The following is a 24638-nucleotide window of genomic DNA, read 5'->3' as shown; positions in this document are numbered from 1 at the left end:
TTTGTTTTTGTTGTATACGTAATTAAGTATCACCCTGCATATCCAATAAGGATGTCACGAATGTCAAGAAAGGATTTGCTTATCTAGTATACTCTGGAGAAATTCCCTTAAGCCTTGTGTACACGATACTAGAAATCGATTCGAGTTTCGGTTTAAGCCAATCAACTTGCAGCTCTTACAGAAAAGCAGCAGTTTCATTGGCTTAAACCGAAACTCGGACCAATTTCTAGTATCGTGTACACAAGGCTTTAGAAGCGAGACACTTCCAATTATAGGAATAATTTAAAATTTCGAGCTATCGACGAGTAATGACGGTATTAATAAGCACGCTCTTCGAATCACTTTAGAAATATTGTACAAAATCAGAGGATTCCAAGAAAATTTTAGAAGAAACGCAACAGCCTTAACAATCAAGAGACACGGTAGTGTCTCGCGCCAAGTACACGCGAAGCGAGACCGCACCGTGACTTTTTTACGCGACGCGACGAGTTGCGAGTTGCGAGTACTCGAGATGTTGAGATCTCAATAACGGGTGAACAAATCAAGTTCTAAGTAGGCTTGATCGATATAGCTTGGGGTCAATTTATAAAGTTATAAAAATCTTGGCAATTTTTATACACTTTTTACATTTTTCTTAAACGTTTTCTTAAACAAAAACAAGCAACAAAATTCAAATTCAAATTCTGAATCCAAAATTTAAATTAATCTTAATGAATATTGGAGAGATAAAGCTCTGTTGGAAGTCCACACGTGGGAGGAATGTTAATGAAGACCCCCGCACAATGAAAAATACAAGGAACAGATATTAGCGATTAGAAATAAGAAATCAGGAATAAAGCTGATGTAGCGTTAATACGCGGCTTCCGACAGGTTAAAAATCTATTGCCTGTGTTATTTCCTGTTTCTGTTGCCTGTATTTTTCATCGTGCGCTCAACTTTATTCTTGATTCTTTAGTCCTAATCGCTAATATATCCTGTTCCTTGTCCCTTATATTTTTCATTGTGCGGCGGCCTTTAAAACTAGAAAAAGATAAAAAGTAAGTTAAACCGAGATTAAAATTAATCTACATTGCTAGAATAATAAGTCGTGCGCTCGATTGACATCCGTCCCCGAAGTCTCGATCTTCGAATTCGAATTCGGATTCGCGCTCTTCGTCTCCCGCGGATGACTTCCGGTTCCTGACGCTTCGGCCGCCTGCCGCGCGACGGCGGCACCGCTTCGCTGCGTCGCGCAACGCGCCGTGACACCCGTGAAGTGAACGTACTCCGTGCACATAAGTACGTGCATACGCATACGCGATCGCCCCTGCGATAGGATTTGAATCTGCGAGAGTGTGTCGACTGTCGCGTGCCGCGCCGAAGCTCGCGAACGAACGACGACGGCGATCATCATCATCGGCGGCGCCGCGTACCCGCGCCGTTGTTTCCCCGATGCGTGCGACGCGCGCGTGCTGAGGACGTCCGCGTCGCCCGACGACAACGCGTGCGGGTGAACCCCGCGACTTTCATGCCCAGGTGACCCCCGCGCGGCCACGGACTTTCTCCAACCTGGTTGCGGCGACGGCGACGGTGCGCGCGATCGGCCGACCCCCACGGGAAGCGAACAGGCGCGATTCGCCACGTCGTCCCCGTCCGCGTCGCCGACGGCGACGACGTCGTGAGAGGAGGCCCTCCGCCGTCACGCAGGTAGCGGATCCCGTTTTATTGTTAGGTTAACTCGCGGCACGACGCCGCGACGCTTAATCGGGTGGGGGCACTAATTAGGGAATGGATGGAGAGAGGAGAGAAAGAGAGGAGAGGGAGAGAGGAGAGAAAGAGAGGAGAGAGAGAGAGAGAGAGGAGAGAGAAAAGAGAGAGAGACAACGCGCGCGTCGTTACCGTTAGTCAGAATTAGGATTGCCGGAGCACGCGTGCCCCACGCTTGATCCCCGGGATATCGTGTTGGGATAGCCGGAGCCGGTTTCCTGGATTGTTATTTCACGGTGGGACATCGCCAGTTACGTTTTATTTCGTCCGCCGCACACCCTTCGTCGTCTGTCTCGTTTGGTTCTGGAATATTCTAACAAGAGAGAATCTTGTACAACCTGGTAAACAAGGACGTATATCTCTTCTGCTTGTCGAGCAGAACACGCGCGTTTTCTTACTGGAGCAACTCAGAAGCGTCGAATATCTTTTAAACTTGACATGTGACTTTTGTAGAATTGCCGCATTGGAAAGTGGAGCGGTTGTGCTTACTTTCTCGTTGTCTTGCAGTTAAGCTCTTGGAGACGGAATGGGTAGCAGCGGCCAGCTCTACAGTCTGTCCTGGGGAGAGTTCAGTTCCTCTCTGGCCTCCGCGGTGCAGGTGTTGAGGGGAGACGGCGATCTGGTGGACGTTACCTTGGCCGCCGGCGGACGCAGCTTTCGCGCGCACAAGATTGTTCTCTGCGCGGCCAGTCCGTTCCTGTTGGACCTGTTAAAGGTTGCGTGTCGTCCTTCCGGCGTGAGCGCGTAACGTGAAAGCGTTATCGCAGAAACTTACGGCAATGCGCATTGTCCACAGAGTACGCCATGCCAGCATCCGGTGGTTATGCTAGCGGGAATCGGAGCGGATGATTTGGAGTCTTTGCTGGAATTTGTATACCGAGGAGAAGTGAGCGTCGAGCCGGCGCAGTTGCCTTCCTTGCTTCAGGCTGCCCATTGTCTGTGCATTCACGGATTAACAAAGCCAACTGTACTGACGGAGGTACGTTTCCTTTATACATCTCGTTTTATTTACTTAAATAAAAATGAGGCAATTAATTTAGGCGCGACACGTGTATGTGATTGTATATATTTAGAGTGGAGAAGAAGTTCCTGCGTCTGCGATACCAACGGCGACGAACGATGGAGTGTCGAGAGCGACGGGCAACTCGTATTACCCACTGAAACGCAGGAAAAAGAGGAGGAGGAAGTCGTCGACGTCCTCTGCAAAGTGGCAATGTACTAGTAACACTACCGACAGCGAAAGCAGGCCTCTGGACGACAACAACAGAACAATGCCTTACGAAAATAAGGATGACGACACCATGGAAACCGATGACACAGGTAGCGTAAAGTTTTGCAAAGATTTTAAATCCCCTGTTAAATTAAGTTTATTTCTTAAATGAGGCAGTGCAAGATTAGCTGTGCGACGGATTTTGTAATTTTTTTCCTGCCTTTGAAATATTTCGTAATAAAATACTGTATGACGAGAATATTTGTTTTCTATGTAATATGATTTGTCGGATGAATTTTCCTTATTTTATTAGTTCGAGATTTGCACGCTTATCGCAATTTTTGAGTTAATTTCTATAATTGCAAGATTTTAATTAAGCATGCAAGACAGCAATAATGAAACGGCAATTTCCACTTGTGTTTTGTGTCCGGTGTATTTACGTTTAACACGGTAGCCGTATCATAAAAACTATATACCAAAAATTACACCGCCTGTGAGAGATTTCGTAGACATCTACGTAGGCCTTTTTTTCGTTTCAATTAAAACGGACACAAGCACAACCATCGATCGGGTTGAACTGCATTTCTGATTGGTCGTCCTCCGATTCGTTGGGGCGAGAGCGAGAGAGCGAGAGAGCGAAAGGGAGAGAGAAGGAGAGAAAGAGAGAGAGAGAAAGAGAGAGGGAGAGAGTGAGAGAGAGGGGAAACAAATTCAAACCGAGCCAAAGCAACGTCAGTTCAGCCCCGTATGGTAACATTGTGTTTGTGTCTGTTAACAGCGGGCAACTGCCTGGTCGGAAACTACGCGAACAACCATCAGGGCGGCAGTCATTCACCGCTTCAAGACTCGTCCGTCGCGGACAATCATCAGGCGGCGCATCAGGAACAGGTTTCGGACGGCGAATCGCATCTGCATACGCTAATGCCGATGCAGCAGTTGCACATACCGCAGTTCCACAGCTCCCTCAACGTGGGCTTTCCGTCCGGTCTGGCGTCGTTATCAGGCTTAGCGAGCACCCAGACGGCGTCGAGCTGTAGCGCGAATCAGTCGAAGGCGCGCGGCGCCTCCGACTGCCCGGGCGTTTGCCCGCTTTGTGGCGCGACCCTGCGCCAGGCGAGAAATCTGCGCAGGCATCTGTTATCCTCGTGCAAGTACCGGTTCAACAACGCGGCGGCGACTACGATGGCGATGGCGGCGGCGGCAGCGCAGAATTCCGACTCGACGGAGATCAAGACCGAGATCAAGACCGAGATCGAAGCGCCGGGCTACGATCAGTCATCGATGACGTATGGGACCGACAGCGGCAGTAACGACTGCGAACAGATAGTCTGCAATCCTACCCTACCCTCACCGACGTCGCACGAGAGCGTGGTATCGTCGCCGAACAGTATCCCGTCGCCGACGATCGCCAGATAAATTGTACAGGGAACGAACTCACCGGGAGTATCGAGACGAACACATTTTGTAGTTAATTTTCTTGCGGATTCTGTTTGTTGCTGATTGTGTTAACAGTGATGCGATACTCGAGATCGCGGTGAGTGGTGTGACAATGTTACGCGAGGAGACAGAGAGGAGAGATAAAAGATATTTTGCATTACTTGTATAGTTACATGATACATTTAAGCGAACGGTTATTTGTAATTATTGGCGTACGCGTTATTTAACTAGGTCAGAAGTTCGGAGTATATATTTGCGCGTTTAATTTTATACAAGAATCTTCCACATTAGTGTATAAGATCTACCCCCTAGGGTTAATTGCTGCAGGTTTAAGCGTAATGAATAAAGTTCTATCGTGAAATTATCATTATTCTTTTACCATCGAACGATAATCGGGATTTCGTGCGATTGTGCAATTCAACTTCGTCCACTGCGTTTATTTTATTTTGCCTCTTTAAATCCTCCCTTTTTACCATGGAATGGTCTAATAGCAGTACGTTTCTAAGAATACGGGCTACCGTTTATCGAATATCATTTTATAACGAAACCGAGGATCTTCCAACAGCCCACCATGTGAAAATAATCGGCGCACATTCCTATTTTGTAACGTTCCGCTGCGTACGTGGACTGTTGACAATAGTACATATACAAAATCGCTAGTATTTTAATTGAGAAAGAAATAAGATAACGGGTATAAAATGTACTATCCAGTTTCTTTTCTTTTTCAATAAAGCGCAAACAAAATACGTGATACTTCATGCTGTCTTATTTTCCACAAAATACGATTGTGGCGTTATCTAAGCGTCACTTGAATTATTATCCCATCAATTTTTTTTACCACACTAGAATGGATTATGTAGAAACGTGATGTCTGCGGTGAGATATTCCGATCCGACGACAAGCTTCACACAAGTCTGTCTAGATTCGAACTCGTTCTAGGGGACGGATCGTCGAAGGCACGCAGTCTGTCCGATCAGCCGGTGTCGTGTCCGTTGTGCGGCGCGATGCTGCGCCAATCGAGAAATCTCAGAAGGCACTTGGAGCTTCTGCACTTCGGCCTGGGCAACAGCGGCAAGTCCAGCATTACCGGCATACACGCGAGGCATCGGCGCGTGGCAGCGGCGGCGGCGGCGGTGGCGGCGGCGGACAGGGCCAACGATTTCGGCCTGTCGTCTCTGGCGTGCGTTCGTCCCACTGTCAGGCTGGACTCGCACCTCGCCGCGAGGTCCTCCGAAGCCTCGGACTTTTCCATGATGACACCCTTGTCGATCGCCTCGTCCGTCAGTTCCGCTTCGAGCGTCAGTCTTCCAGGTGAATCGCAAGTTATTCACAAGTTCCTAGAATATTTTGTTTTCTGTAAATGTGCTTGTTATATACAAGCATATCATTTATCTCGTGTAAATTTCTGAATTCAAACGCAATTATACCGAGAAAAATATTTCCTGGATAAAGAGAGAAAAAGAGAGAGAGAGAGAGTGTGTGTGTGTGTGAGTGAGTGATAGAATTATCTGGATAAAGATTTCCTCGTGTATAAAATGTTTATAAAATGTTTGAAGGATGATTGCTGCTAATGAGCTCATTGGTCGTAAACCATATTGATTCGACGGAGAAATGTTATACAATGGCATTAAAATTTTAACGTTACGCTTCACGCGCATTGTGTGATGTACGCGAATATTATCGAAAGATTAACGGATGCGTCGAATGCGTTATCGCTCTCTACTAAAGCGATTACACCCCGAACATATTCACGCGAATTGCAAGTCCCTCCTTTACGCGGGTATAAATTCTGTACCGCGCGATTATAAACACCGATAATTATCAATGTTTTGCAAGAACGCGCTTGCGACTGGGATATTCGCGATGGGATTTATTATACCATCGCGATTAATCCTCGTAGTAATTATAAGTTTCATGTTTGTCTAAAAACGTGATATATATTGTATATACACATCACGGGATATTTATATTTTACTTTTACTTCCATTTCACGTTATCATGAATGACATGCAATCGTGATATTTTTACTCTCAAGATACTAACTAATTAATTTATTATATTATTATTCATAAAATATTTACCCTTGCGACGAATATAGCAGCAAATCTGAAATTCTCCTTATTTCATTTTTCCCCTTGGCATACACACATTTTATAATTAATTTAGAATTTTAATTCCCTTACATGCATACGCTTATTATAATGTATATAGACAACGATGTCGAGACCTCGTTACCTCATAATATCAGCAAAACTTAGATCTCTATGGTGTCCATAGGGAATCTGATGGGTACGAGCTCAAGTCTATTGGGTTCCGGCGATCAAAACGGACATCCGCTGTCGGGATCCACTCTGGCCACGTGCAGCACCGCATCTATGGTACCTCCGACCAACGGGATCTACTCCTCGGACGGCGGTCCCAGTATGCTGAGCTGCCTGCTACCGTCGTTGCCCACTTTACCGTCCTTTTCCGCGTCTCATGATGTGTTCCGACACGGCGAGATGTTGCGCGCGGGGATCGCCTACCACGATTCCTCCCGACAGCACGTCAGACACATGCAGCGCACGGACGTCACCTAATTTCGTAAACTCCGCGGAAAAAGCGAAACCAAGGACGACAGTATCAACGGAACACTGAATAAACTCCACTAAGTGTAGACTTAGCTTTATCAAAGTATGAATATTTAACGCGATGTGGTAATGGACGGGTATTAAAAATGGCATTAAAAATGTCGCTGAAATGCGGCGAGATAGCGGATAAAATAGTTCGACGAGTGTAACGATGAGTAGCAACGATGTGTTGTATTAGGAATTTTTTTACTCGGTGCTATGTACACGAATTCAAATATGTACGATCTCTAAATAATAAATTGTTTAGCAATAATAAATATAATACATTTGCTTTCGTATTTTTCTAGATATGGATATGTGAACGCAAGTATTTTCTTTAGAAAAGGTTTTATTGAAAATACTATAAAGGAAAATAAGAAATAAAAAATCAGGTCCATTCGAATATATCATAAGTTACAAGTGTTTTTATAATCGTTATTTGCACGAGATTTATTTCGACAAAATATTACGAAGTCGATATCCCTGCCGAGAAATAAAATTATCTTGTTCGTTTTGGAACATCGAAAAATTTACAGTTCTATCTTTTGTGCTAACTACATTTATGATTATTCTTGGAGATTGCTCACGTATCGTTTTTAATCATTCCGAATTAAATATTTTCATGAAGATATTTAAGTCACCGAGCCGAGAGAAGAGGTAGAACTTTTCCTTTATGAAGATCGAACTCAAAGAGCTTGAAGAGAAGAGATCGTTATCATTTACATCCTCTTCCTGGAAGGAAATTTTTTTACTCTGCGCATCGACTAGTGCGCAACTATGAGATCATAATCATGATCTTCAAGATCCAAGACGATCGTTGAGATCATAATCAGATGATTAGATTCATCTCTTCGTGAGGTTTGCTGTGTCCCAGAATAAATGGCCAATTTCTTCTGGAGATCCTCTCGAGTTCGCCTTCCAGAAGCTTTACCAGGTCATCGAAATATCTCAAGTCGTGAACGTCTTCCAGCAACCTCGTTGTGTCACCCAGCAAATTGATCGCCTTCTTTTCGTCGCACTGTAAAATTCATAAGACGTATGAATATTGTATAACGACGGTTTTAGGAACGGAAACGGAATGTCGAGATGCAAATGAGATAAGCTTTTCATTTAGCACTTTGAATATACTTCGATAGACTTCCAATCCGTTGCTTAATTATGAAGGTGTTTAATATCTATCAAAAATTGAAAGGTTGCCACTTCTCTAAAAATCTCCATTGATGAAGATTCAATTCTGCATTAAATCAAAAGCTTGCTATCCATATTTATAATGCAATCAATATATATAATAAAATGCAATCAGTACAGTATATATAAACTACCTCTGCAGTTTTTGCATCTTCGCAATAGTATTCATTTACATTGATTTTTTTTCGAGAAACAGATAATATATAACTATTTGAGTCTTTGCACTAAGATTTTAATTTCGATGAGAGGCGAGGACACGAGACGTTTACCTGAAAGTTTGTACGTAAACCGCATATATCCCCCTGGATCTCTTTATTGGCGAGCTGCAGCCGTTCTATTCTATCGCGGAGATGGCGTACCCAATTATTCGGATCGTCGGGAACCGCCGGTGCTTCCACGTCCGTTTCAATGGCCAGAGCCAGTCTGGTTAATTGATCGTGAGAAGACGTGCCGTCGCAGAATCGATCCTCCTCCTTCAGGAGAGCCGTCGCCCTCCCCGGATCGTTCCGAAGACCTTCGAGGATAGATGCTACTTCATTGATGACCAAACCTCGATTCTGCGGCACAATTTATACCATTTCAGTCTACGGACAAATAGTACGATTAAATAATTAATTTTACACAGAGTAAAAATCTTTATCTTTCGTAATGCGAAAGAGCGTACGTATGCGAAATTCGCGGCGTGATCTCTCGACGCGATCGCCAGCTCGTCGCAGAGGCACATTGGCGTGTTTTGCGCGTCGCTCTGGGTCTCCAGGCTCCAATCGTAACTCTGGATACCGGAAGTGTCCTCCAGGGAGGACGACCTTCTGCTGGCTGGACCTTTACAGTCGTCCCAAGTGGAGTTCAATCTGTTGTAACTCGATCTGCTGCTGTCAACCGTCTTCGTACTTGGCACCCCGCTGACCCCGCAGTCTTCGTCGGTCGAAGGGTCATCGTTTGATTTCACTGACACGTTAAAATCATCGGTGACCCATTGTCGGCGCTCGGAGATGGGCGAGAAAATCGCGTATGTCCTCAGATCCGCGCCCGGTAAGTTCAGAAGTGCCCTCGGCTGCGTCGCACCTGTGTTCGTGATTTTGTATTCATTTTACATTGTATATTCGCCTGCGTTAATCGTATTTGTCTAAGTTTCGATAAGATACATTTCGAAAAGAAAATAAAAATGCGGGGTAAAATATTGATTTTTGCAAGTCTAGAAGTCTCGTCGGGCTGTAAAGAAATTAGCACGCGGAGCTGATTAAAGTTAACGTTTCTTTTTTGTAAAAGTGACTTCTAAATGATATTATTGCCAAAAATGCCTTCAAGGTTTTTCTTATTTTGACGAGCTGGCTGAAAATTTGTGTGTAAACTCTTAAGCACTCGATTATGATAAAGAATGAAGTATTCAAGGATATATCAAGGTAAAATATCAAGATAAGATATTAAATAATAGCGATAAAGATTTTTTTATTCGACCTAACTGATCGTTTTTATTAATTATAATCGTCAGCAAGTTTTTAACTTTAAATTCTTTGAACTTGCTAACGATTATATCAGTGATTTATAAAATCACTGTAAAGAATTTAAAAAAAGATGCTTATTATTAGCATCAAAAGTTACATCGATTGAGAAGGATGATCGAAACGTCGTGACTGTATATTTAATATAGATAATTTTTATTATAATTAATATTTTTATTATAATTTTTATTATAATTAATAAAGATGGCCAGTTAGGTCAAATAAAGAAAATCTTTATTGTTAATTATTTACTGGCGAAGTAAAAATTTCTGATTTGATTTAATTAAATAATAACATTATTTCCTATTTATATCCGTATAATTTTGCAACACCCACGCAGTTGGTGAAGAGAATGTCGATCGAGCTCGAGTTCGGGATGATCGCTCGAACCTCGGGGAGAGCCGTTTCCATTAAGTTACTTCAGTCTCCCCGACACAGACTCAATCGAACCCTCGGATCGAGGCCGTTAGCGTGCCCGCAACAATGCTCGTGGCAGTTTCGCAGTCTCACGCCACTCGGCATCTTTACTCGGCGGTAAGCGCCGAGCCACGATCCCGGGGACGAGGGAAACGGGAGTAAATCCGATACGTCAAGCAACTCGATTCCGCGCATTGGTAAACCGCGAAACTTTATTAGGTCAGGTGCCGCCGTGGCCGACGAGTTTCCACGAGGTGGCTTTAACTCGGCGATCGGTTCGGGGGACCAAAAGCGCGACCCCCATCGCTTGCGCTTCCTTTCTCGAACTTCGATCGAACGAAAGGAAACGGGACGAGGAAAAGGCAGAGGGAGGAACCTCAGATTTTGCGTACCGATCTGCCTGGAATCGATGAGACGGCTCGACCGTTTTCGGCAACGCCGGTACCTCCATTCTCCGCTCTCGTTCTCCAGCGTGAATCTCACCTGGGAGAAGGTAAAGCGGCGAGGGGACGGTATGAGTATCCGGTATTCTTGAGATCTGATCAGTCTCTCCGGGGTGTAGCAGACGGGATTGATGCATGCCTCCTTGACGTTGCGCTCGCTGCCGGTTACAGTCGCGGGCGAACTGCTCTGCATGCCGAGGGAGACTGGGTGGATTATTTATTAATCGCGCTTCTATCGTTCGGGGGTCTCAACGGGGCAGACGTGTGTCGTTAAGTCCTCCGCGACGTCGTATCGAACGTTTTACGACTCCGACAAACGCGAATGAAATATTGAAACAAAAAAAAAGAAAGACAAGACAAGAAAGGAGATATTTGAGTCATTAAAGAGAAACTACGAAAACTGATAAATTCGTAAACTAATTTGCGGCAAAGCAATTGCGGCTTAAATGACGAGCATCTTGCATCTTGTGTTCGTATCTTTGCGTGTGCAAGTGATATCGATCAGTCGCGCGGAGATCCGGCGGCCCCTTTACATTTATTTGCTCAGTTATCTAATTAAGCCGAGCCAGAGTCTCTTGTGGCCCGATAATCGGATTGGATACAATTCGTATAATACGCCGACATCGCGAAAGAGAAGAAAAAGGATCGGAGGAAACAGAACCGTGCAAACAGAGATAAAAATCCACGCTTCGCTAGGTTGAAGTTGAAATGTATCGCGCATGAAAATGCAGCCACGTGCGCGCATACGGAGATTGTGTGTGTGTGTGTGTGTGTGTGTGTGTGTGTGTGTGTGTGTGTGTGTGTGTGTGCGCGCGCGCGCGCGTTGTAACTAAACGAAATTTCCGTCGAAAGGAAAACATGAACAGAAAATTCGACGAGTGCAAAATTAAAGTGCGCTGCCGCGCTACATCCGGCGTTTATTAATTTAACAGCATCTGATAGTTCAAGTGAATGGCGACAGCGGTTATGTCCACGCGCGAGTAATATTTCAACCAGTCTGAACAGATATTTTAAAAACGTTGTTGAACGTCTCGGCTTTGTGAAGCTAAGTTATTTAAATTACATTAGCGAAGTTATTCCACGGAATTATATACGAAATCTTCGCGACGAGAGGAAGCAGAAAACTCATTTTCGTTTCCCATTTATTATTTAGATCGTTCAAAGTTTAATTACCCGGACAAATCGCAAATATTAATCTATTATATTAATACATCAATTAATGTTATTTTATTATTCCACGAGATTATACACGAAATTTTCGCGACGAGAGGAAGCAGAAAACTCATTCTCGTTCTCATTTATTATTTAGATCATTTTTGAAGTTCAATTACTCGGATAAATCACAAATATTAATCCATTACATTAATATCTATACATCTGTTAATATTATATTATTATTATCATTACACCTATATAAATACATACGTATATATGTGTATATGTGTGACTTTCTATAAAACGTTTCCCGAATCAAAACCGACGTCAAAGTTAAAGAGCCCTTCGTAAGCAGAAACTTAAACCCCGGGAGACATTTCGCATATTAATAAATATGATGTCACACTCACCGTTTCCCTGGCGTCCCTCTCGATCAGATCGACATCGAGATCGTCCGGCGTGAACGAGATCAGCTCGATTTTCTCGCAGATCCCGCTCTCCTCCTGCTCCTGATGCCTCGACACATCCCGCACGAAGCTGCAGCTACCCGAATCATCCGAGTCGATGCAGGACAGCATCGACGCCGACGATCCGGGTGATCGATGATTCTTGACGCGATACGATCTGGACGATACCGCGATCGGCGTGATCTCCTGATCGCTCAACCACCAGCCGAAAATCTCCTCGCCGTTGGGCGACGACGAGCCGTACTTGGCGGCGTCTCTTCCGTCCAGATAAAACATCGCCCGGCGATTCCTGACGTTTTCCAATCGACGTGGGGCGCGTGCAGATTTTACCGCCCCGGAAATTTCGCCTGCAAGCAAGACGGATTGACGTGCGGGAGAGAAATCGAGTTTCGCAGTAATTCCCGCAAACAGGAGCGCCTGAACGCCGGGCGGCGCGCGGCGCGGCGTTCAGGCGCCCGAGCCGTGTCTCGGAGATTCGAGGAGACGAATCCTCGACGCGCGCACAATCCCCGATTTGCTGATAATAAATTCTACGCGATTTCGATTTGTCAACGACGAGCCTCGCGCGAGTTTCTTTGAAAATGGAAAATAACGTGGAAATTCCTCACGTTGCGCGCGGCGTAAAGAATAAATAACGATGCTGTTGCGACGTAATTGATGATTAATTAATGATAAATATATGATTTATATAAGATCTCAATCTTACATAAGATATAGATAAACTGACGATTTTATGACGAAAAATGTAAGCTTTTTGCAGTATCCTCATTCGAAAAACCTTTTTAATAGATTGTGCAGATGAAACTACATATATTATAGAGTTCTATTCTTCTTTTATTATTTCATCCGTGTTTTGTTCTGCTCTCTTAGGGCCAAAGCACATATGACAGTCGTAGTCGTGGACGTAAGTAACGCACAAGCTTTGGCGTATCCTGATTTGTCAGATCGAGGACTACGACCGTCGTATATCGCTACGCCATGTTAGTGCTGGTCTACAACCTTGCTTTGAAGGGTATTTAAGCTCTAAACCGTAAGAAATTGACCAATCACAATCGAGTATTCTCCTCACCTTCCATTGTGATTGGTCAATTTCTTACGGCTTAGAGCTTAAATATCCTTTAAAGCAAGGTTGTAGACCAGCACTTATGGGCTTTGGCCCTTCATCATTATGATCGAACTGGATTTACAAAGATAGCGACTCAAAATGTACGAATGATACGAGCTGCATAAAGTTCGCGGTTTGTTAACACGTCAAACATTAAATCTTTTATGGGTCACGAAAACCGGCGACTGCGCGGTGTTTTACAGCTGGAAACTCAGTACAGCATTTCAACTATCTTCGTTTATCTAGTAATGTCACTTAAGTATGCACTTAGTGTATGTGTACGCTGAATAAACGATGAAATTTTCACTCGTCCGAAATCTCACGCGCATCTCGCATACACAGATCTACAAAATTCAATAGCTGTCGATGCGTTTTATTAGTGATACAATTACAAATCTTTTTCCTTTACGAGAGCCCAACTGTCGTCGTTATTTAAATTAACCAGAAGAATATTCTTTTATGCAATTAACAATGATTTGCCGATACATTCACACTGAGAAAAAAAATTTGTCAATCCCAAGAAATATTTAGTCCGATACGTTCAACTAAACATTTTAGTTAGTTAACTAAACATTAGTTGAATTAATTAATTCTTGATTAAAGAAAAATAAATTGTTGAAACAACTAATGTTTAGTTAACTAACTAAAATGTTTAGTTGAACGTATCGGATTAAATATTTCTTGGGATTAACACTTTTTTATCTCAGTGCATTAGTTAGATTAGCTATTATATAAATTTAGTTATTGTTTAATTTAATTAGATATTATTTAAATTATTTTATTTCATTTTATTAACATTAAATATTTTTTAATGTTTTATTTCGATCACATCACTGATTTTATATTACACAAAGAAAGAAAATATATTTCTTTCACTTAATAAAGAATGTATATAGCAAGTACGCAAAGTAATCTCGTTACAAGAGAAACGTTCACTAATATCACAATATCTTCCTACTAGCGATCGTGATAATTATTCGCAAGCTCTCTCACGATTATTAGGCAAGTGTAGAACCGACGAATCCTCTTAATTACAACGTAATTAATTTTCAGCAAGCCACACACTGACGCTGACGATCACGATCGACTGATCGGTCGACGAATCGAGCCGGTTTCCGCATTGAACTGCACGCGATTCGCCGGCCGACGATTTTTCATCAGAACGCACGTGGTCGCGATCGCGCGGATATATACGCGATCCGATCGGCGTAGGCGATCAGATCTCCCGGGATAAGATCGTGTTTAACGAACCGTCCTCCGATGACCACCGCGCGTCACGTTTCACGATCGCGACCGGAACCGCCGCGCCGATTGACCGCGTGCTTAATGCGTCGTCAGCAAATCGGACGTCGACTGTCGGCGGTCACCCATTTCCTCGGCCACCAGTCGTCATGGTCGTCATGGTGACTCTAATTTAATAATCCGTCATTTCCCGCTTTGCGTGTCGCACCTTTGCCAGCGACTCCGGCAGCCGCATCGACGAGCTCTGTTGCGGTTCTTCGCTCCTTTTTTTCTAGCTTCTTTTTTTTTTTTAGACTATTTCGATCGTGTATAATTGTTCGCGAATCTCCCGGTCTTTCCGTATCGATCTTGCGGCGAATTAGAAAAATCTCACGTCAATCGTAAAAGCGATCGCGATTCGGGTGAATCCTCGCGAAAATTTTCATCTTCCCGCGCTCATAGGAAAAACGCCGTACACTTTGAAAAGCAAGGTAATGCTCCGCGAAATAACTCCTTTCGAACGCGGTGAATAGAGTGACGTATCTTCAATGAATTTTACACGAAAAGCGTTTACGTTTCGAGTTAAGTAAAGAAAGTTCGGTTGAGCGAGCAATTTGGATTAAACGAGCTTGGTTTAGCGATTCGCCTTTGTTTGATGGGCCGTAATATGCTATCTATCATTTATGCATTTATGGTGTAGGTATAAAAAGAAATTCGATTGCATCGCGGTCTAAACGATTTGAGTAAGATTTTGTAATCGTTCCTAATATTAACTAAAGAATAGGTTTTTTAGTTCTTATTTCGCTTTGCCATACTCCTGCAACGAGCTTGTCTTTTCCATCGACCGCCACTTTCTCATGCACTTTGACTGAAGCTAACCCATGTAGCACACCACCATGTAGCACACTATTATTTTATTCGCACATACATTGTAGATCTCAATCGGTTTATTACTCTATTTAGTCCGTTGCTCTGTCATCTCTTCAGAAGCATTTGTCCTAACATACACGGAAAAAGCAATTTGATTGCCTTAAAATTAATTTTAAACGACCAAGATTTTGTAATCGTTCCTAACTAAAGCACTTTGCCATGTTCTGCGACATATTCAGCGATTCCGTCTTCACCACTGATTGCTACTTTCTCATGCACTTTGATTGAAGATAACAACCTTCATATAATAGCACACTATTACTTAATCTCACACATACAATATGGATCTTAATCGGCATTATTTAGCCCGTTGCTCTTCAGAAGTCTCTTCAATCTCTTCATGTCCTAACATACACGGAGAAAACAATTTGGTTTGCCTTTAAAATTAATTTTAAACAACTAAGATTTTGTAATCGTCTTTAACTAAAGAACTTATATTCTTGTAATGTGTCAACAAGTTTGCCTTTTCCATCGACTGTCACTTAATTTCTCATGCACTTTGACTGAAGCTAACGACACCGCACCATATGTAGCCGTACTGCCGTAGTAACACACTATTATTTAGTTCATACATACGTTGTAGACCTTGATCGGTACAAACAATTTCAGCTTTTGCTCTTTGGCCTCTTCAAGATATCGATAACGATTACAGCCGACTTGTTTTCGTCTATATATAGACACCGTATCCCGGAATGTCGCGCGCGGCGCACTTTTACCGATCCTGCATCGTTATTTATTAGTATTTTCAGGAATGTTGGACGGCAATAATGATAACCGTATACATCATGCGTGCGATCGCGACGATTCCCGTCGACTGACAGGGAATGACGTCGACTGACAGGGAATGACGTGTGACTGTTTTGTATTCGCGATAACTCGCTGACCCGTGTGTGCCGTGATAATTTTAGCCGTGCCGAGTATTGACTGTTCGACTGTATACTGTATGTATGTATGTATGTATGTGTACACAATCGCGCATCGTCACGATGTTGCTAAACAGCCGCGAGCGAAGGCTCGTAACGTAAGCGTGTGCAAATAGCGCGATCAAAATTGCGTCGCGGTATAATTCGCTGGAGAGAATCGCCAGTGACAGAAAAACGACACCTCGAAAGTTTCAGTAAAAAGAAAAAAAAATCTTGAGAGACATAAGAGAGAAATTAGGTTCTCTGAAGAGTCTCTAAAAATTATACCGTAGAAAAGACTTTTTCGAGAAGAGAATTCTTCGCGAACGAGAAGAATTCAAACGAGAGCCATGAAATCTTTAGTCGAGCACAGTTTTAGAACGACAAGACAGTTACTTCTTAAGCTAAGTTATTTTCATACTTCAAGAATTATTGCTGGCAAGAGTTTAAATGCAGGCGATAAGATACTTTGTAATCTGCTTTTCAAGGTTTCGTCTAACCATCGTCGCAGAATTGTGTTATATTTGTTGTATATATACTATATATATTTTTATTTTATCCTTGCGGCTTTGGATGGACTTCCGTGCAATGCAATATTTTACATTGTTCTCTTTTACACCTTTTTACCCATCTACAGCTTACTTTACTTTACATTTACGTCTACACACATTTACTTTTACATTATAAAATATTTTTCAAGTATTTTATTATTTATCTTATATTTATACGTATAAACTCTTTTCGGACTTAATAAATTTCAGATTCCAAAATTTTTGACTTAAACTCTCATCTTTATCATTCCAAGTTGTCCTACATCTTATATGTGTATTCTCTTTTGCTTCTCCTCTTTCCTACTTCTCGTTATTCGTCCCGAATTAACCCAATTTCTTCGTATATTTATTGTACATAATATTCATTATGCACGTATGTACATATAGCGCAGAAATATTGCAGAAATAAATTACCCGTTATTGATTACTGGTTATTTCGATATCTTCGATAAAAGTGCGAAGAAGTGTCTTTTCTTACTGCAACGTCCTAAATACAAGATGTCTCAGATTCTTTATCTATCCAAATTACGCGAATCTCTAGAAGATATCCAAGAAATTGAATATCTCTCTTAAACGTTGGATTATCCGGATTAGCTGTTACAAGTGCAATTTTCCGTCGTGAGAAACGCGAACAAAGGTCTCAAACAGTATTCGCGGCCAAACATCGGGATATACATACCAACTCACAATGATAAATTGTTTTGCTCAAACTGATTAATTAACTAACCTCTAGGCAGCTAGGCAGCTAGCACGTAAATATTCGATCATTGTAATTCGCCGGGTATTAATTTAATCGATGAATGAAACATTCGCAAATGTTAATTCAATCACTGATTTTCACTTTTGTTTTCGAAAGGAAGTGATAAACGGTATCATTCCCCCCCTCCCTATCATTTCGATCGGCAATCTCTTGACTGCTTTCATGTCAAATGCCTCTTTCGCACATCGATACGATGACCATATTTTTGGGATTCGCGATAACGCCGTCGAGCGGGACAATTTATTGTCACTCATCACGCAAAAGGTAGGCAAGTCGAGAAACCCAAGCCTGTAGTAAACCAAACTCAATTTCGAGAATGTTAACACGTTTATTTGTCTTATTGCGGTATCTATGAGCGTGACAAATTGGAGATACGTAGAAAAATCGCGCATTTATATCCATGCAGTTCGTGTCTTCTTGAAAGAGAGAGGCTCGTCGATAACGCGACGTCGCGCGGCGGCCGCGGCGCGGACGCGCCTGGAAGCGTCGCTCGAGCCGTAGATTGTCTTGCGAAATAAACTATTTTCCGATCAGTCAGCCTGTGGTCTAGGGGTACGATTAAAGGGATACTAATCCGTAAACACGCGTGCGAGTATTCGAGACCTCATGCTGATTTTCGTTTTTTTCCAGGGATTTTTACGGTCAAAGTTCAACGACGTCGAGGACGAACGGGCGGGCACTGGGGGCGATTTTTCGGGACGCGTTTCGGTACGAATATTAATCAGGATGACGTGGACAGGCCTTGATCGAGGGAGAAAAATGATCGCGCATCGCCGATAACGTTATCGCAGCGCGTCGTACACGTCGTTGCGCGCTCGGCTATCAGGTGTAACGGACGCAGGTGCATGCCATGCCTCCGCGGTTGAGGTATGCGAGTGCGATTACCTGCATCGCGATGGCCTAAACGGATTCCCAGGGAAAATAAAGTTGAGCGACGATGGCTTCTTAAAATTACGAAAAAGCGAACAAATTTTTTCCATTTATGAAATACGAGCGGTAATAAAACGTCACGCGAACGATCTGTGTCGCGTTAATTTTTTTAATTCGCTCGAATCGCGAATAATAAAACAAGACCGGAAAGATGTGCAATATGGTTTGAAATCCATTTATCAAAGCCCGTGTTTGCGGAGTACCTTTTTCTCCGATGCAGTAAAATCGAAATGGGGCTAAATTTGCGACTGCTTCCGGGCACCGAATCTATTTTTTGACGTTTCTCGTTACATCATGGGATAATATACTCAAACATTTGCTGAGCATTAATTATAGATTCGCGTGGCAGGTGTATTTCAAATTAGTCCGGCGTTGTTCGAGAGATTCCCGTCTATTTTCCACGTTCAGAAGACTAGACTCGCTTTGTGCATTAGTCGTGCGCGCAGTTTACCTTGTAATCTCGATTACGCTAATCTCGTCTTATCGAACGGGAAGATCGCGTTGACTTTTTGCGATAAGGCGAAATTAGATCAGGCTGTGCAACGTCATGCGAGAAACCGCGCGTTGCGCGATTGAGGCGGGGGACGGGAAGAGGAAGGGTCGAGAGTATCATTGAATTACAATGGCGAAGGACTTGGGGAGTTATACTGGCGTGGTTGGATAACATCCACTTCTCGATACAATGTCTCGGATTGCTCCCGCGAATTATACTTCTCTTAATAATCCAGTCGTTCAATAGCTCACGGTCGCTTCAATGTGTCATCTGATATAGGTATATAATATATGAAGTGTCATATTTAAATATTATATATGACATAATTTTATATAAGTATATATAAGTATATGTAAAAGTAATAATAATATAAATGTTACAAATACATATAAATTATATTACAATATATTGTAATTATATGAGAAAATCAGAGTCAAATACGAGTAAATAAAGGACATTATCGTTGAAATATTCTATAGTTTTATTGTTCGAAGGTAGACAAAACATTGTGGACGTTTCAACTATATATATTAAGTCTTCTTTAGCACGACAAATTAAATAAAGAACATGCGAATTTAAAAAATTACAAGTGACCTGAGTTAAAATTAATATAAAAATAAACTTTGACTTTCTTACATTGCTTTTACGAATAATGAGCACTTTTTCACTTATTTATTACAATTATGTTATAATACATATAAATATTATACATTTTTGCTGAAGCCTCATCTTTTGCGTTCATATACCTTCTTCTTTCACGTTCCTCGTGTCCTCCTTTGTCTTATTAAAACCAATGTTTGTACGCAATTATATTTAATTAAATTTTGATGACTGGCGTGCTATTGTAGAAGCTAATTTCCGTTTTTACAATAATGATCGAATTGAGAAGAGACATATGAAATGTGGCACCAGAGTTGCGTCGGGACAATAGCTAATGTCTCGTTCGATTGAAACGCGATATATCTCGTACAAATTATCTTATTCTCCGTTCGATTTATCTGTCGCGCTCGTGCGAATTCTCAATCTCGACGGCAGTCGCAGCGCAAACAGAAACGAGAAATTCCTCATGCGTTTCTCCATCAGAATGGCTTCTGTTTTTTTTTCCCGTTGCGTCAACATTGCCAAGCTGCGACGACGTTTCGCGCGACATTCCTACACTCGCGATAAGGAAAATTTCCATCGCGGAAATGAGAATTTTCGCGGAGAGCCCGATCAACGGGCGGATTAAGTTGCAGATCCGTCGCGAGATACGGAGATCAAACGTTAAACGCGTCGCGTAATGGTACGATGTTATTTCTGGTGCATCATAGGCACAAAAAAAAGTGAAAAAGATAAGCCAATAATTCATCTCGACTGTTTTCACGCAAATAAACGGGATAATGCGATTTCCATCGACGGGGCTGGGGAGAGAAGAAGTGGCTGAGAGCCCAAACGGGGCAAGGAGACGCGGAAGACAGTCAGGACCACCTCTCCCGGCTCTCCCGTTCCTAAGTAAATCATTTCCGTGAAAGTCACGTTTCTCCCGAGAGCGAAGGGATACGACAGCCGGGATATGTGTCGCACACAGCCCGCGGAACGTCACCGCGCAGCAAGCAACGCCGGTGTGAAAATTTTAGGAGAATTCCCAAGGCTCCTTCGCCGGAGACTCGCCTTCGGCTTCTATTTTTCCCTTCCTAGACAAACATTCGGAGGGAACAAACGCCGCGATCGAGTCCCGGTCCGTTCCCGGGGGTTGTTTCTCCGTTTCCCACGCACCGCGGAAAATTCGCGTTCCACTCGGCGGCGGCGTCGCGGCGTCGCGGCGTCGCGGCGCACATACCCGCGCCGCCGAGTGCCGAAATTCGAACAGGTTGCGGCGCACGCGTGGCAAGATGGCCGTGTGCGTCGACGGGGGTAAGTTGCACGTTGGTGTCGGCGCGGGGTCGGCGCGACGGGGGTCGCGCTCGCTCGCTCGTTCGTTCGTTCGTTCGTTCATCCCGTCCCGCGCGTCCGTGCTCGTTCGTTCGTCGGTGGCGGCGGCGGATCGATAGCGGCGCGACGGTAGTGCGCGAAACACCGTGAGCGACGGATCGGCGGTCGTCGCCGCCGTCCTCGTCGTCATCCATAGTCGTCGTCGTCGTCGTCATCGTCGTCGTCGTCGTCGTCGTGTCGTAGCCCCCCCCGAGTTGCTGCTGGGAGTCGCGCGCGAGTCGAGCGTCGGCCGAATGCCAATTACGTACGCGCTATCGCGGGACGTGCGTCGTCGGCGGTAGCTGTGTGCCGTCCGGCCGCGACTCCGTCGCGACAGGTTTACTCCCGGAGGGGGGTTACTCCGGTTCACCGGCTCTCTCGGTGTCGTCTCCCCGAGGCGCGCGCGAGGGGCACGTTTAGAGTCTCGCGTCTCGCGTCTCGCGGCGGCGCGGGTGCGGGTGCGGCGATGAGTACGCGGAGCGGGAAGCAGCAGCAGCAGCAGCAGCAGCCGGTCGTTGCGGTTATGTCGGCTGGTGAGGCGCGTTGAGACCCGCCGGACATGTCGGCGATGTCCTGGGGCACGGCCGCGGGCCGCCGGGGGACGCCCGCCGCCCTGCTGATCGTCGCCCTCGTCCTCGGCCTGCTGTCGGCCACCGCCGTCGCCGAGAAGAGCAAGAAATGTGAGTAGACCGCGAAAGGAGTACGAATATACTGTTTGCCGCGGCTAGTGGAACGCGTCGCCCGCGGAGAGCCCGGCGTGCGTCCGCTCTTATCGGCGTGATTCCGCGCCGCGCGGCTGTCACGTGGCGGCTGTCCGGACGCTTTAAACGTCATGTGTGTGGGATTGCGGATACTGCGGATCGGCTCGTGCCAGTCGATCAAATCAGAATTAAAGATCCGTCGCACGTAGCACGTAGGGGTCTCCGTGGGCCGCGAAACACGTTGTTACTTGACACGTGCGAACGAGGTTCTAGACACTTTAGATGGTTTATCGATTCCGTCGCATATAGGCCAATGCACTGAGAACGCTCGAGCGCGTTCGCGCTTGCTGTGTTTATAAATAGTTAAGAATATTTCTCAGAATTTCATGTGGAATGTATTGGATAAAATGACCTAATCTGTTCTTGCAAATTGTAGCGCATGCAAATAATGGAGTACTCGAATCTACGATATGTACATTGCATACTTGAAAATTACATTCGTGCACAGAAAAAAAGAATATTCTTGGTTTGAAGATATCTTTACTTTCAAGATATCTTTAGGGGAAATCTTGAAGTGAGATTATATTGCGTTAAACGAAGGAAACTTGCTTTAGTGAAGTTGTTTTATATAGTTCAACCAAGAAAAAAAGTTGAAACAAAAAGACGAAATTCTTATAAGAAGATTATAAATTGTTTTTTTTTTACGTGTATAAGTTCTGATTTGACACTTTTTTGTTTCTGTGTGCCAATCGAAATGACAGATCGATCAGTGCGAAGAATTTACTTTCCGAATATCGTTTAGCATGCTAGCTAGAATAAAAGCTTCTGACGCAATCTCTACTCTTTTCCTGTACAATTTATGTCTAAAAATATCTCGAAATCTTTATACACAACTCTTTATACGCGCACGCACATGTTTTACGGAGTCGTGATAAGAACACGCGTGCCGCATGAAATACTCGGAGGGGAGCGAGTTTTATACTCGCACACGTCGATTTTTTCCCGCCGGTCGGCGGGGCTTACAAGTTTTTGGCGGGCGTCTTTCATTCAGGGGATACGTACGAACGGTAGTACGCGCGTAGTACGCGTGTAGTATGTGTTTACTACGTTGCGTAGTAAACCCCCCGGCTTCCCGCCTCTCGCGCGCGCTCGACGGAAAAGAATGAACGCGACCGGTCTCGTCGACGGCCCCCGACGGCCCCGATCGAAATCGCTGTTCGACGCGAAACGACGTGTAGGGAAAATGCGGGCCAAACTGCACCGGGAGGCTGCAATCCTGTTTCTCGTAAGAAACGATCGTTTCTTAGATACTTTTCGAGATATTGCTGATTAATCTACCAGGACACTCTGAAAAAGCCGAGGAAAAAGCGTTCTCTGAACACAAAATTAAATTTGCGATTGAAACTGTCTCGTTCGGGCTAAAAGACTAAAACAAAATTGTATTAGAGAGAGAACAATAATCTTCCGGTCGCTAATGAAAGAGTGAATCATGGTTCATTATTTTTAATATTTTTATGCCCGACATAAGCTGTTTATTTTTATTATATACTCCGACGAATATAATTTTGACGAATAAACATAAGACATTGTCTTTAATATTTACCGGTCATTGCGATAAATAGCACCACATTCCTCGAATTGATAAAGACGCTTGTCATGGAGTATAGGGAGGCCGAACCATGGCTGGAGTGATATATTTCGCAATAAATTCTTTATAATCCTTATACACAGCTTTGCATATATGCAAAGTGACTATTCGATGCTTTTCCTTTATGAAGTTCTAACTGAAAACGCGCGGTTTTGCATGCACAAAAGTAAAGGGCCTTCTCTGGTCTTTCTTTCCCTTTTGGATAGGAAGGCCCAGAAGGTCATTATTTATTTAAGAAACACTCAGAATGAACGAAAAATTGCGCATTTAAGGGTTAAAAAAGAATGTTTATTAGCATCAAATGTTAAAACGATTATTGATTTATGTGGATTTATTGTTCCAACCAAAAACTGTGTTTTAAGACCGATAAATAATCGGCGCACAGTTTACTGAGTTGAAAAAAGTATACAAGATTTACACAGAAATATTATTATTAGGCTACCAAAATTCAGCTCGACCGAAAATGGCATCTTTTCTAATTGATTGTAAAAATATGAATTTATTAAAAACATTATAATTAATATTTAAGAAACTTATAAAAATTGTGTAAAGTAAAAAAATCTTAATTTTCTTTAAAAAAAAAAAAAATAATCTTATTATTTCTCTTTGCGTCATGGCGTCGCTTTCGCATTATGTATAATCACGTTGCGTATATAAGAAAAGTTGCGACATTCTTCGCGGTAATGGGAATACGATTCTTTTAATAATCCATTAATAATCGGTTTTGCTTCGCGAGCAGCTTACGTCGCCTTTCCTTTTTAAAATCTATCGGAGATCCCGCCTGTTAAGTGCTCGGGGAATAAAACACAATGATTAAACGTACGTTTATCGTCTACCGAAGCCTGAATGAGAAACTTAGGAATACTCAATCCGGGAGGTCCCAGGAAAAAAGTTAAATTAACCCCAACTTTAATCGAAGCGGTATAATCGACGGCCGCACGTAGAATCCTATCTTTTTGATGAAATTGCCTCGTTATCTGAACTTCGTGAGTGCAAAGGCTCGGCGGCTCTCCCCCCCCCCCCCGCGTTCCGCGGAACCGGTTAAAGAGAACAGCACGCCGTTAACCTCCGTTAGACACGCTCATTAACACGGCGCACGAATTTTTTGCCATTTTTGCCGTTACCCATCATCGAGTCTCATTTGCCTACACAGCATTTGGAACCTCCAAAAAAGGGTGCTAAATTTTCGAAAAAAAAATTTTTTTTTCAATTTCCGGGAACTTGGCAAACGCTCGTTTCCGTTTTCACATCCACGTTTATTTCACGCATACTG

The 24638-nt window shown here is 43.5% G+C and overlaps 3 protein-coding genes across 13 annotated transcripts in view; 2 read left to right on the top strand and 1 right to left on the bottom strand.

Moving 5' to 3' along the window:
• The first annotated feature begins 1242 nt into the window (after nucleotides 1-1242).
• LOC139774781 (uncharacterized) lies at nucleotides 1243-7285 on the top strand. Of its 4 annotated transcripts, none has more exons than XM_071710250.1 (6): nucleotides 1249-1686; nucleotides 2254-2461; nucleotides 2543-2725; nucleotides 2820-3066; nucleotides 5333-5704; nucleotides 6671-7285. In XM_071710250.1, exons 2-6 carry the CDS (start codon nucleotides 2273-2275, stop codon nucleotides 6970-6972), a joined length of 1293 nt encoding a protein of 430 aa, XP_071566351.1. In that variant the 5' UTR covers nucleotides 1249-1686; nucleotides 2254-2272; the 3' UTR covers nucleotides 6973-7285. The 4 variants fall into 4 exon arrangements, with proteins under 4 accessions (XP_071566355.1, XP_071566351.1, XP_071566353.1 ...); XM_071710251.1 differs by lacking the exon at nucleotides 1249-1686 and adding an exon at nucleotides 1866-2087; XM_071710254.1 differs by lacking the exons at nucleotides 5333-5704; nucleotides 6671-7285 and adding an exon at nucleotides 3512-4134 and having other exon boundaries at nucleotides 1243-1686.
• Nucleotides 5088-24638, bottom strand: part of LOC139774779 (uncharacterized) — a 211392-nt gene continuing 191841 nt past the window's right edge. For 2 of the 8 annotated variants that reach the window (XM_071710244.1, XM_071710243.1), the window contains 5 exons: nucleotides 12118-12521; nucleotides 10502-10739; nucleotides 8855-9255; nucleotides 8460-8747; nucleotides 5088-8020 (listed from right to left, as the gene is read on the bottom strand). In XM_071710244.1, coding sequence (XP_071566345.1) covers nucleotides 7832-8020; nucleotides 8460-8747; nucleotides 8855-9255; nucleotides 10502-10739; nucleotides 12118-12521 — 1520 coding nt within the window. In that variant the 3' untranslated portion in view covers nucleotides 5088-7831. Of the gene's footprint in view, nucleotides 8021-8459; nucleotides 8748-8854; nucleotides 9256-10501; nucleotides 10740-12117; nucleotides 12522-15315; nucleotides 16256-24638 lie in introns of those variants that run through there. The other 6 variants (XR_011718671.1, XM_071710245.1, XM_071710246.1 and 3 more) reach the window with 6 other exon arrangements.
• LOC139774778 (uncharacterized) overlaps nucleotides 21051-24638 on the top strand; it is a 171484-nt gene continuing 167896 nt past the window's right edge. The window contains exon 1 of the mRNA XM_071710238.1: nucleotides 21051-21696. Coding sequence (XP_071566339.1) covers nucleotides 21576-21696 — 121 coding nt within the window. The 5' untranslated portion in view covers nucleotides 21051-21575. The remainder of the gene's footprint in view (nucleotides 21697-24638) is intronic.

Source organism: Temnothorax nylanderi, unplaced genomic scaffold (genome assembly GCF_030848795.1).
Source record: "Temnothorax nylanderi isolate EJ_2023f unplaced genomic scaffold, tnyl_v1.0 TNYL_tig0087_pilon, whole genome shotgun sequence".
NCBI classification, from domain to species: domain Eukaryota; kingdom Metazoa; phylum Arthropoda; class Insecta; order Hymenoptera; family Formicidae; genus Temnothorax; species Temnothorax nylanderi.
Note: the sequence above shows the minus strand (reverse complement) of the source record. Positions and strands in the feature narration are given on the sequence as shown.

What these genes read in the sequence shown, in the direction of transcription:
- LOC139774781 (XM_071710250.1), top strand. Translation starts at nt 2,273, where the DNA reads ATGGGTAGCAGCGGCCAGCTCTACAGTCTGTCCTGGGGAGAGTTCAGT. An exon ending in CATGGAAACCGATGACACAG is followed by an intron (nt 3,067 to 5,332) that starts GTAGCGTAAAGT and finishes AACTCGTTCTAG; the next exon opens with GGGACGGATCGTCGAAGGCA. An exon ending in TTCGAGCGTCAGTCTTCCAG is followed by an intron (nt 5,705 to 6,670) that starts GTGAATCGCAAG and finishes TGGTGTCCATAG; the next exon opens with GGAATCTGATGGGTACGAGC.